This window comes from Heptranchias perlo, chromosome 38 (assembly GCF_035084215.1).
Source record: "Heptranchias perlo isolate sHepPer1 chromosome 38, sHepPer1.hap1, whole genome shotgun sequence".
Lineage (NCBI taxonomy): Eukaryota > Metazoa > Chordata > Chondrichthyes > Hexanchiformes > Hexanchidae > Heptranchias > Heptranchias perlo.
Window position 1 is genome coordinate 13,625,560 of NC_090362.1, and position 13,942 is coordinate 13,639,501.

Below are 13,942 nucleotides of genomic sequence, written 5' to 3' on the forward strand. Positions count from 1 at the left end.
TCAGTGACACACACTGATCTCAAGTGCTTTTGAGATATAAAGATCCTGCATATTTCATTTGTCAATTATACAGCTTAGCTCTGGCCATTAGGCTTGGGGACATAATGCTGCTGGTTTCGGTGTAAGCCTGTGTAGTTCCTACAAACATTGCGTTCTGTTAGTTCATTCTGTTGCCTGTTTTTTTTTAAAAAGAGAGTGTTTGCAAAAGACTTTGTTGTTCCCCCGCAGCACGCTAACCCAGATTTCTTTGCACATACGCTCACATTCTGGTTCATAGGGATTGAGGGCTTCCTGGAGCGTGTGAAAACATCTCGTACATGCTTAATAAGTTCTGTGAATGAAGGAATTTATCTTTACTATTTACTTTATCTTTTGGTGGTAATAAGCAGCACACAATAGAGAGCAATGGACTTTGTATATTTTCTCCCCCCCCCACCCCCTCCCCACTTCCTGAGCATGGCCTTTTGTGTCACGAGTTCGTGACTCGAGTGATCTGGGGTGTGTGAGAGTAGAGTACCTTTCTTAACATGGCCCCAAGCTCTCACTTCTGCTGCAGCAAGGCACAGCACACTAGGGAGTGAGTGAATGTAAACATCAGGCAAATATTATAACACAAGAAAATGTGTTTTGATACCTAGATAATCGTTGTGTCCTCTGCTGATCACATCTGGAAGAAGTGATGCACGTTAAATAGCTAGTTTTAATCTACTCAAACTCAACAAGTTATTTCTCATCTTCAGGGTTATGAAGGACCATTATGAGGGATCATAATGCATATAAATCAATAACTTAAAATGTTATATTGGATTTTCAGCATAACTAGGGATCCTATTCTCACCAGATTGAGTTCTTTTGGTGTTAAATAAGTTGAACTGTGTGTGTGTGTGTGTGTGTGTGTGTGTGTGTCGCGCGCACTATTTTGCCCAGCTTAGATTTTAACCACATAATTTCTTTTGTTACTTAAACTTTCTTGATCGTTCATTCCCTTTTTACTTGGGGTCAGTTGTTTTGTTCTCAGAGTACTTTCCTGTGTTTTTACATCTTTTTGACCAGAAATGAACATAGTATTCGAGGTATGGTCAGACCATTGGTAAAACCTTATCGTGACCTGTGTAGACTTGTACTCTACTGTTCTGGGGAACATTCTACTAGCTTTTTAATTGTGCAGCCCACTGCCCAGTCACTGAAGCAATGAGTCCTTTCAGGCCCTTTCTAAGTTTCCTAAGAGTAACAGTAGACTCTTGACCCTGAATATCCAGACAATGTTGAGAAGTAATATAAAGATAATGTGTGATTAATTTAAATCTTTAACGTGACACTAAATTTGTTTTCATCCCAGGAAGCCTAAATCGGGTATCCAAACTGATAACCTCAGGCCACTAGCTGCCCGAACCCCAGCAATCTAGTTCTAGAAGTCCAAGCAACTCCGTCCTGATTGTGCCTATGTTTCTTAGCGGCTGGTTTGAATCTGGGCTGGAGCTTTGACAATGGCCGTTCTTAGCACTGTTACCTCACTGGTGGATAAATCCCAAATCAGAACACCAAGATTTGTCATCAGCAGCTTGAGATATGTGCAAATCAATGGGAAGGTGCATTCAAACTTCATATGAAAGAAAGAAGTTGCATTTATATAGCGCCTTTCACGACCTCAGGACGTCCCAAAGTACTGCCAGGCTCCATGGAACACACCTCAGCGACTCTCAAAGATCAAAATCTTGGACACCCCTTACCTAAATGAGTGGCACTCATGCAAAATGTGCACTTTGAAAAAAACGCAAAAATAGCGTGCCCAAACAAAGCTGTGTTTTGCAGATATGCAGCTGCAATCAATCTGGCTGACCTGGGTATGAATATGGCACATGGTAAATAGTTTAATGCTATCATAGGCTGCTGCCCCGACTTTATTTTAGTCTTTGTTGCATCTAAACAGCACAAATTCCCCAGGCTCTGGTGGGGTAATAATCAGCCAGGGGTCCCATTCCCAATTGCTATTCATTGATCCCGCTGGAAAGTCTTTGTGTATGGACATCAGTTGAGGACAGGATCTGGCTGTCTCACTGTCTTAGCTAACCTATGAAAGATAGCCAGTTGGGGGAGGTGCCAGTGGAATTTCATCAGCTGTGGAACCACAATAAGCAAGAGTCCGTGCCTTCAGAAAGGTGGAAGAAGGACAGAAATGGAAAAACAAATGACGCAAATTAACCGGTGATTGCAATTTGCTAGGTTTCTACTGCCAGCAATTTTTCTACTCATGAAAACAACTCACTGAACCATTTGCTTTTCCCTCTCCTGCATAAGTGCATTTTTTTAAACAATTAGATAAAATGTAGGCTTTGCACCAGTAGCAATTGTACAAATAGGGACATAGGAAAGTACAGGACTGGAAGACTACAGTCCACCTGACTGGTCCCAAAAAACAAATACTTCTCCTTTGTCCTCTCCCGACTACCTACACACCATATTTTTATATAGAATTTACAGCACAGAAACAAACCATTCGTCCCAACTGGTCTACGCCAGTGTTTATGATCCACACGAGCCTCCTCCCAGCCTACTTCATCTCACCCTATCAGCATGACCTTCTATTCCTTTCTTCCTCTTGTACATATCTAGCTTCCCCTTAAATGCATCTATTTTCAGGGACTGGGTAAATTGATTTCCTATAAGACCCTGTTTACAAATATACATTTGTCAGCATCCTTAACAAACTCCATTAATAATTTAAAATAATATATAAAGAATGAAACGTGCATTTCTACAGCGCCTTCATTACCTCAGAATGTCTCAATCATGACCTCGGGATGGTCCTAAGGTGCTTAGCAGCCAATGAAACATTTGAAATGTAGTCACTGTTGGGATGGGGTGTATGACTGACTTGTTTCTGTCTCTTAGAACAGGAAATATTACTTCTACAAAGCCTCGCTATCTGAGCCTGTTGAATGGAGCTGTAGAAAAAGTTAATTTTATTTCACATTACATTTAAAAGATTAATTTGATCATATTACTTTTTATCAATTTTTAAAAAATTGAATATATAAAACATAAATAAAACTTTTATTTTTCTCATGAACCCAAAAAGCAAATGACCATTTCACTGTGCTTCATTTTCCCTGTGGATGTGACGCAAATAATCAGAAGTCTCATTTCACCAGGTAGCTTGATTCTCCTTGATGATTCCTCTCTGTTTTCTACGTTATTGTGTCCCCTTGTAGAATCTACCTGCATCAACTAGCCATAGAAAGGTGTCTCATAGGCTACATTGCACCTGAAGATACAGTGGAGGGCATTGATTAATGCTGCCAAAAGACATTCTGTTCTAATCTAATTATAGGTTTAAGATGCTGAAGAGGCAAACGGTGATGAAATGGAGGGAGAATTAGGTTTGCTGTGCAGATGGGCACTGTTCAGGAAACCCACAGCTCCTGTTCTCAATTTGCTGGTGACTAAGTGATATTTTCACAGGAGTAAAAAAAAATGCCAGTACTATTCTCGGGACATTTATTATCTCTGGGGCAAGGGGTGTAGAGATAAAGAAATGCTTTTTTTCCCATGTCTATCTCAGTTCTTCACTTGCTAATTTCTCTTGTTCAGCTATTGCATTTTAAAAGTTTTTGCTGTTTGGGACTGTAATTCCTCAGTTTAATTTTAGTGGAAAAGTCGGTGTGAATAAAAAATGTGATTTACTGTTTTATACTCTCACTTTTTTGCTAAAATGATGGTAGGGAGGAATCTCACCATATCTCCTCACTATCTTTTCCCTACTATTTTTTTTGTCGTTGTATCTTTTTTAATTTTTCCACTTCAGCTTTTACTTTTTCCATTTCTTTGTCATTTCTGCAGACTGTGCTTTTATAAAGCTTTTTCTCTCTATTTTTGCTCCTTTGTGTTAGTATCGCCTCCTTGCCCCTGTTTGTCCTTCCCTCCTTCATTTCTGTCGCTTTCTCACCTTGTGAACTCTCTCCTGCACTTGTTCCAGTAAATGCTAGTATTGCCTTGTCTAGTAGACATGGCCCTGTTCTGTTGATCTTTAGGAAACTTTGGCAACTGATTCACAAACACGGTGGAACGTGTGCTTATCCACATAAAACTGAATGGGTGTGGTAGCTTTGAAAATAGCAGTTCTTATTGGCATGGGGTATTGGAGCAATGTCACCTTGAGTAGTTTGTGTACACTTTGTAAAATTTATATCAATCTTGAATACATTACCTGCAACATGCCTTTAGACCTTGAAAATTAACATTAGTCCATAAACCAGGACCCGTACGTTAAACTGTGCCCAGGTGACTGGTTCGCTAACAGCAAGAAATCTCAAATCAAATAAAATCAGCAGGGAGAGTCACTATTTAAATATCACAGGTGTTCTGATCAGACATTGCTTCATTCTATTCCTTGCATGCTGTGAGACTTAAAATGGTGGCTCTCCAATCCAACTTCAGTCCTGGCTCCTGCAGCTGATTTTAAGCCTAGATTATGTGCTCAAGTCCCGGAGTGGGACTTGAACCCACAACCTTCTGATTCCAAGAGAAGAGTGCGACCAACTGAGCCAAGAAAATGCAAGCCAAAGCTTACTGTGTATGTACAGTAATAGCAAACTATAGCTTCTGTTCTTTTGATGGGTACATCTGTGTACAAGCAGTATCGGAATACATTGTTCTCGATGGAATGAAGTTTTCAAGTAAAATTTAAAGTATCTCAGCAGTAATGTTTGAAATTCAAATATTATCAGCTCACTTTAACCCATTGTGGAATTGATTTCTCCAGTCAAGTTTTTTTTTTCACAATTGGTTCCCCCAGTGGCTAAAGGCAGAGAAATGCAGACCAGACTTTCCCAGGGCACAGTCCCTGTTCTGAGCTGTTAGCTAGGTGGGGCAGCAGTTTGGGCACAATGGTCACCAAAGAAAAGAATCAGCCAGCCTGTTTCTTATGGCCACCCAGTAACTGTCTGAAGTGTGTGTCTGTGTCTGACCAGTCAGGACGTAATCAGGCTTGGCTGTAATCCTTTACGTGGTCAAATATTCTGCCTGCACTCACTATCATGGAAGAGACTTCTTTTGGGCAAGATACTGGCGACACACTGGCACCCATATTACCATACTCCAGAACAGTAAAAGAATGGATGGGGGTGGGATTCTAAAAGTCTATAAAGAATGTCCATGTGCTGAGATTTAATGCTTGAAGCTAAAAGGTTATGTTCACAACTATTGTATTAAGCAGATTTTTTTTTAAGAATTCTGTTTTAAGTTTGAAAGTCTTAACCTAATTTTTTTCTCTCTCTTCTCCTGCCTCTAGCCCCCTGAGCGACAAATCCTGGTGGGGATTTGCGCAATGGCGAAGAAATCAAAATCGAAACCAATGACGCAGATTCTCGAGCGTCTGTGTAAATTCGAGTACATCAGTGTAGTGATATTTAATGAGGACATCATTCTGAATGAGCCTGTGGAGAACTGGCCAGTGTGTGACTGTCTGATCTCTTTCCATTCCAAAGGTGAGCAATAGCATGGATGATGACTAGAGTTTATTGGGGGGGGGGGGGGGAGGGAAAAACAAGTGCCAGGCTCACTGGAGTTAACTGGTTTTACTGATTTGCAAAACATTAAACTAAATGGGAGCTGGGAATAGGAATGTTAGTACAGGAGGAGGCCATTCAGCCCTTCCAAGCCTGCTCTGCCATTCAATTAGATCATGGCTGATCTGTATCTAAACTCCATTTACCTGCCTTGGTTCCATATCCCTTGATACCCCTACGTAACAAAAATCTATCCATCTCAGTTTTGAAAGTTTCAGTCGACCTCCAGCATCCACAGCATTTTGAGGGAGAGAGTTCCAGATTTCCACTCCCCTTTGTGTGAAGAAGTGCTTTCTGATACCACCCCTGAATGGCCTAGCTGTAATTTTAAGATTATGCTCCCTTGTTCTGGACTCCCCCACCAGAGGAAATAGTTTCTCTCTATCTACCCTATCAAATCCTTTAATCATCTTAAACACCTCAATTAGATCACCGAATCACAGTTTTAAAACTGAAGTTTCATTTGCTGCACACTGTGCTCTAATGCAATAGACTGAGAAAAAAACACCAGTATTATAATATGCCTTTTATATGGCTTCCAATTATGGGCTTGTGTCTGTGGATTGAATTCAAGATTTATTACTCCTTGGAGTTCAAAATTTTTGCCAGCCTTAATTTGGAGATTCATTTTGAAGCCACAGCCAATTGAAGAAAAGAAAAAAACGTGCAATTCTTGAGCATCTTTCATGTCCTCAGGACGGCCCAAAGCATTTCAGAGTCATTGAATTACTTCTTGAAGGGTGGTCACTTGTGTTGTAGGTACATGTAGTCACCAGTTTCGCACGGCTAGGTCCCACAAACAGCAGTGAGATAAATGATCATTTAACCTGTTTTGGTGATGTTAATTAAGGAATAAACGTTGGCCAGTGCGCACTTCCCCTGCTGTTCTTCAAATAGTGCCATGGGATCCTTTTTGTCCAGCTGACGTGGCCTTGATTTAAAGTCTCATTGAAAGATGACACCTCTGGCAGTGCAGCACTGCCTCAGTACTGCACTAACTCAGAGGTCAGAGTGCTACCACAGAGCCAAGCTGACACAGAGGGAGTACTTTAGTTTTCGGTGCATTTGTGAAGTGTATTTTCCAACTACTTACTGTTAAATGTTGCCACTAAGTGTATAATGGGTGACCATGTGACATTTTCAGTCCTCTTGCACTTGTAGTGTGGGAAATGCCCATCAGTACAACGATAGATTTTGTGACTCCAAACTTGGGTTGTATCTTGGTAGTATTGTGAGCTGTATAACTCTAGGGTAAAGTAATGATTACGGGTTTGACACTGGGGTAACAGTGATGGGAGCAAATTGAGGTGTAAATTAAGTGCAGCACACCAGAAGAATATTGGCTTGATTGTAATTTTTCCTACAGAATATTTGTACTAAAGAGCTGAAACCTATTGACAGCACTGCATAATATTGGAATCCAACCTTTAATGCCTCCTTCCCCACCCCTACTACCATTACAACATCTCAAAGAGCCTCTGCTTAAGCTTAGTTGTTTCTCCTTTGAATTATATTAAGTTGCCTTTTGCTACATTTCCATTCCAAGCTGATAAATCGGTGCAGAATTAATCATGTTACAATATTTTTTATGTTGACTTTGAAGTCTATATTAACTTTCCTCTTCTTGGGTCTTGCCTCCCCCAGTTAACCTGCACCAACAAATATAATCTGGAAAGTGAGAGATTACTACATTTGCCAACTCTCTGTTCTTTATTAATGTGTAAAACACATTACACTATTATCTCTGTGTGGAATGGAATATAATCTATGTGAATCTATTTTGCTGGGATGATTGGGATGAGGGGTGGATAGTACCTTTTTATAAATAGAAGTTATGGTATTAGGTGATGGTGACAGTTAAATGAAATATTCCAAAGACCCCAAATTATTAGTGGAATACCAGCTTTATGTTTTGGGTTGCAGGATATTTTGGGTTTCTACTCTCTTAGGTGCAAAGTGCTGGTGGACAAAAGAGTCCAGTAAATTTTGAGCTGGTATCAATGTTTCCTTATTCTTCATTCCTCTTCCTCCTAGGTTTTCCTCTGGATAAGGCAGTGGCTTATGCTAAGCTCAGGAATCCAGTTCTCATTAATGACTTGAATATGCAGTATTATATCCAGGACAGGTATGCGCCAAGACTTAAAACTAAGGATTCTTCTATTTTTGTCACAGAAGTCAAAAATTTCACAATTCCGAGGTCCATGGACATCTATTTTGGATCGGAATTACCTGAAGTCAATTTATATCATCGCAATAGTTTGATCCTTGAAATCTAAGCTTTCTTTGGTTCAGTATTACATAGCCTCAAACATTTTCAGCATTGTATTAAAGCAGCGAAGGGCCATTCTAACATTGCAATATAATACTACCTAATGGTTTCCCATTCCCCTTCCCCAAATGGCTTAATGCATGAAAGGACTATGTGATTGGCACTGACCCATACATACCAGAAAGGTCCCATCATTAGACCTGGGTCCGTGCAGAGCTTGCCGATTTTTATTCAATGGTCAGAACGCACAGTTGACCTCACTATTCTCAAACTGAAGAGGGGAAATATTGGCCAACACTCTTGATCTTGGCCACCACCACTGACTCTGCCTGAGGTTCATGTGCACAGCCCCATCTGGTGGTGAACGGATTGCTTTATCAAAAGCAAAATACTGCAGACGCTGGAAATCTTTCCAGCATTTTCTGTTTTTGTTATGTTTTGCTATGATATCCTCATGCAGTCGAGTAGTTTGCCAGTGCTCACGATCCAGCTCTCACATGCAGAATGGGCACCTGGATGAGGTACTGGAATACTAGCATTGCCTGTGGAGCCAAACCCAACACAAGCCTCTCGTCATGAAAGTAAGGGAAAACATTGAAAGAAAAAGTTATTTAAAAAAAAACGTTGCAAGGAAAATCCTCGATAATTGTGCTTTCTGTTTCTCCTAGGCTCAGGCTCGAGGGGCTGAATGGCCTACTCCTGTTCCTGTGTTCCCCACCCCCTCACACACACTTTAATTACACTGAAACAGAAAATGGCTTGAAGAACCATATTGATTTCATTTTGTTTTCCGCCCCAAGGGTAACCTGATGTTGTAAATCTCATTATTAACTGTAATGGCTGGTATGTCATGATGCAGTCTGAATAAATGGATCTATGCTTCAAGCTCCATTCTGATTCATGCATTAAATTGCTATGTGCCTTTCACATTCATTACTAATGTGTGAAAGTCTTAATGTAAGCAGAAAGTTGCTAGTTAATTAAATTTCTGTAAGAAAAAATACATATTTCATTGGATGGCTTGTTTGAGCTGAGCCCTGAAGACGTGTATGTGTGCAGATAGAAAATAAAACCAATAAAATTCTGCAGTCAAGACCAGCCGGACACACAGAAGTATTTCTGTTTTCAGAATAGGCGGCTCTCCACCCTCAGGATCAGTTCTACTGGGGGCTCAGCTGTCTTGTGTTGATGAATCTTGTTCAGTTTTGATAAAGAGGACCACCTTAAAGATTCTGTACTGATTTATTCATGCAGCAGTATTTGCATGCTGATATGAAAAAATGAAGTTACTTGTTTTGATTTGACCCCTCAGGTAGAAGGTTGAGAAACTATAGCTGACTTAGTGATTCCAAAGTATGCTATACTATTTGGGTAAAAGTTCTCTTTTTTTTTAATGCCTCCCCTTTCTGGTGATTTGGACTTGTGCTGAGTTCCATGGCTTAGACATTCTTCAAGTGTGATCCATGATGAAAGTCGGCTGGTTACTCCACTGTGGAGTACATTGAAGCAGAGACCAACCCTGTCCTCGCCTGACAGCCACATACATTAAATATTTATAAAATATTAATAGGATACACAGGATACACTAGCAAATCAGTTTTCATTTTAAAAACTACCTTTGAGAAAATGGGAAGCTTTATTTTTTTATTCCTGTAATTTCACAAACATCCAAATATAATGACCTTTCTCATTAGTTTAAGATTTATAGCTTTGTAACAATCCTGGTTCAGGCTCCTCTAATTCCCTCACACATGGTAAGTTCCAGATATAAGTGTACAGATGTTAGCATAAAACAAGAATCAGCATAAACAGAAAATGTTGAAAATACACAGCAGTTCACTCAGCATCTGAGGGAGAGGAGACAGATTAATGTTGCGGTTGTAACCTTTATTAGAACTGCTGTCTTTGCGGGCGATGCGGTTAGTGTCAGTGAATTCAAATGGAAGCTGCTTATATATTTTGGCGGAAAAAGTAACTTAGTGGTGTGACGTTTGATGTGTTTTGAACTTTGAGATGTTTGCAGTGGTCTTTTCTGGTCGGGTGCTGACTGACCTGTTTGGCACTTCCTACCTTTTTTATTTCAGGTTATTTTTCATTCATGGGTTTTTCGATTGATCTTGTATTAAATTACCAGTAGTGCTTTGTTATAACAGTAACTGGCACGTGGCAACATGGTCAATATTCAGAAATATAATGGGTGGGATCTGATAAAACATCCACTTTTGACTTTCTGGATTAAAGCGTTAGAATTGAGTGGTCTGTTTTCTTTTACTTCTGCAGGAGAGAAGTCTATCGAATTTTGCAGGAAGAGGGGATAGATCTTCCTCGATATGCAGTGTTGAATCGTGATCCAGACCGGCCTGACGGTTAGCATTGCTGTTTCTCCAGTCACTCTTTGCTAAGTGAAATTTAAGAGACAAGATTTAGAACTTATGCTTTTAGTACTCTAAACAGCTGAGAGTTATTTTCACAAAGTTTGCTGATCAGTTCATTCTGCACGTTACTTCTTTATCCCTTTAGAGGGAATGAGTTGGCATAGAATTTTTAACTTGTGGCCTCTCCGAACCATTTTCGGTAATATGTGTGAACAGAAGTTATCTTGAGTTGTGACTTTTAAAACTGTTTGGAACAGTTCATAGGTTTTACTTGGACAGTATTTTATCTTATTGCTGTCAGTTACTTAAGACACCCAAGTGCAAACTAGTTACATTTATACCAGTCTAGAGTCCATTAAAATTATTTTGAAAGCCTCTTATAAACTTGGGATTTATTGCACATAGTGCAGAACATTTTTGATATGTTTTCCCACCATTTAATAAGCCTAATAGGGAATTCAGGAGAAACTTCTTTACCCAGAGTGGTTAGAAGGTGGAACTCACTACCACCAGGAGTAGTTGAGGCGACTAGCATTGATGCATTTAAGGGGAAGCTAGATAAACACATGAGGGAGAAAGGAATAGAAGGGTATACTCAAAGGGTTAGATGAAGAGGGGGGGGTGGAAGGAGGCTCTTATGGAGCATAAATACTGGCATAGACCAGTTGGGTCAAATGGCCTGTTTCTGTGCTGTATATTCAGTGTAGTTGGTTGCCTGTCTCTGGTCAGTGCAGTGTGAGATTGAGGAAGATCACATGACTCATCATTTTACAGGGTCCCCCGGGTTTTTTTTTCTTCTTGCCATCATGATTTATCTTATGCTAAAGTACATAGAGGGTAAACAACACTAAAATGAGGAAGTAGCTTCCTGATGGCCTAGTGGGTAAAGGCACCACCTGTCATAGGACTGAGCCGTGCAGATCGGAAGATCCTGAATCAGCTAATCTCTGTTGGAGCATCAGCTGTAGTGCTACTGTTGGCCTCGACTAACCTGGGGTGGGGAGGGGGAATAGGCCTGGTTTCCTGTTACTGATCGTCATCCAGTCATCCCTGCTGGAAAATGCATGGGTGTGGGCACTGGGTAGGACGGGTTCAGGCTTGGCTGTGATGCTTGCCACAACTTTATAGCCCGCTGATATTGTACACAAAGAATGGCCATTTGGGTGAGCCATTGGGAGGTGTTCTGATGCTGAATGGAACTGAACTCCAGCAAAAGCAGCGTATTCAGGAGATAAGGGGGCAACAACGTTAATTTTTGAGACCTCTTAATGATATAATGCTGTGAAAGGTATTCAAAAAGGCTGCCTTTGGGTTAGAATTAATATTAAGACTTAAATACATGTGTAGATAGTTCACTTTTAAATGTTTAGTCTTAGTCTGAAATAAATGATGAGAGAAACATCATTTCTTTTTGCTCGGAAATCCGAAACTTTATGAATTGTTTAAAAGCGGCAGTGCCCCACAGATGAAGCTCGTGTCCCCGAGTCAAACATTTCTCTCTTTCTTTATCTGCAGAATGTAGTCTGGTGGAAGGTGATGATCATGTGGAAGTGAATGGGGAAATCTTCCAGAAACCCTTTGTTGAGAAACCCGTGAGTGCGGAAGACCATAATGTATACATTTACTACCCAGTATCGGCAGGGGGAGGGAGCCAGAGGCTGTTCCGTAAGGTACGATAATACACAGCACTACTTCATAGGATCATAGACTCTCACAGCACAGAAGTAGGCCATTCGGCCCATCGTGCCTGTGCCGGCTCTTTGAAAGAACTATCCAATTAGTCCCACACAGCTGTTCTTTCCCCATAGCCCTGCAAATTTCTCCTTTTCAAGTATTTATCCAATTTCCTTTTGAAAGTTACTATTGGATCTGCTTTCACTACCCTTTCAGGCAGCGCATTCCAGATCACAATAACTCGCTGCGTTAAAAAAAAACTTAAAACTTAAAAAAAGATTAAAACTCCTCCCACTTTGATGAAATCAAGGGTCGTCACAACATCTCCCACTCTAATTGTGGCTCAGTTAGTAGCACCATCGCCTCTGCGACAGAAGGTCATGGGTGCAAGCCCCACTCCAGAGACTTGAGCACATAATTTCGGCTAACACTCCCAGTGCCAGTAACTAAGCGAATCAGAGGCGCTGTCCTTTGAATGAGAGATTAAACTAAGATCCTGTCCAGCTGTAATGGAAATATGGCACAGTTGCATTCTGGAAAGATGTGACTGACAGAATTACTAATTAAAAAACATTAATTTAAGTGTTAATGGTTGAGGGAGGAATGTTGACCAGGATACGTTTTTGGACATGTTTTACCAATTGCAAGAACCGTTTCGGATTAAATTTGACGTTGTAGGTGCCAATTATTTTCAACCAAAAGAACCCAACGTCTCTGAATTGTCTTTAAGTTTCAGTGGGGGAAATAAAAACTTTTAAGAAGAATTCAAACGTTGGCTATCTTTCTGTGACTTTCTGTTTGAAAATGGTTATTAGGGCAGGTAAAGCCACATATGTGAGAAAATACTGGTCTGTAGATAAAAATAAAAAAAATGAATTCTGGAAATCTGAAATAAAAACATGAAATACTGGATGACAAGGTAGGTTTGGATGATGAAAGCCCCTCAGCCCATTTGGTCCCGTTGTTCCAGAATGCCGGCTCTACCATCTCCAGAATTCTGTTGTCAGCCATCTTCCCGGCAACCATTCCAGTTGTTAATATTTCCTGGTGACTGTCTGAAACTTGTCTTCACAATCCTGTGATCTTGCTGCATCTGAAAGTCTTGTTCCGTGTTTATTTTCTGTTTCCTGTTAAGTACCTCTTTATCTCTTTATAAAGGTGCCTTCTGTGTTAATACACATCAGAGCAGTTCTGATGTATGGCCCCCTCTGTCTATCTCCAGCATTTTCTGTTTTGGGCACCAGTAGTGCACTCAGGCATGTGTAATGTTATTTTACTTCACCTTGTGACTTATCTGCTTTTAAGATTGGGAGTCGGAGCAGTGTTTACTCCCCTGAGAGCACCGTGCGTAAGACTGGATCCTACATCTACGAAGAGTTCATGCCAACCGATGGAACAGATGTAAAGGTGCCGTTTACACTTCAGTAAACTACTGAACGTTGTTTGTTCCATGTTGCTCGGGGAGGAAAGTCTGGGGAGTCCTTTTTATTGAAAGTACCACCCCATTTTTACAGGGAAAAAAGATTTGCTCTTAGTATTTGCTTTTATCAAATATGTAACTGGGACAGAATTCTGCTTTGTAGGGTATCCTTGCTACTAAGCCCTCTGATGATATCACTTGTAGGGAATGCCTTGAGGTGGCTCCATTAAAAGTAGTGGGTGCTGTGACCTTGAACAAGCCTCGGGGCCGATCTGAACCACCCCTGAAGCTGGGAAACTATGTTAATTCCCTCAGGGTGGGGCAGGGACACACACCACCCAGGGGTAAAATTACAACAAAGCTCTCTATTTCTAACACCCAATGGCTCAGTTGAAAACCAATCAAAACTCATCCAGGCCATGGAGGGGTGGGGGGGGGGGGGGGTGCGGAATATGAACAATGGGCAACTTTAGACATAAATCCAGGATCATGAAGCCAAGATCAGATTTCATGACTCCTGTTCTTTTGAAAAATAAAATGCAGAATAACATGTTACACAACACTTATGGGCACTTTTTTTTTGAAAATATAACATTTAGCATTAAATGCAAAAAGATAATCAGCCTCAGTCTTTTTG

At 40.6% G+C, this 13,942-nt stretch overlaps 1 protein-coding gene across 6 annotated transcripts in view; it reads left to right on the top strand.

Moving 5' to 3' along the window:
- Positions 1-13,942, top strand: part of ppip5k1a (diphosphoinositol pentakisphosphate kinase 1a) — a 128,876-nt gene that overhangs the window by 21,867 nt on the left and 93,067 nt on the right. For all 6 annotated transcript variants that reach the window (XM_067973491.1, XM_067973493.1, XM_067973494.1 and 3 more), the window contains exons 3-7: positions 5,291-5,486; positions 7,602-7,692; positions 10,117-10,202; positions 11,727-11,881; positions 13,191-13,292. In XM_067973491.1, the coding sequence (XP_067829592.1) occupies positions 5,291-5,486; positions 7,602-7,692; positions 10,117-10,202; positions 11,727-11,881; positions 13,191-13,292 (630 nt within the window). The remainder of the gene's footprint in view (positions 1-5,290; positions 5,487-7,601; positions 7,693-10,116; positions 10,203-11,726; positions 11,882-13,190; positions 13,293-13,942) is intronic.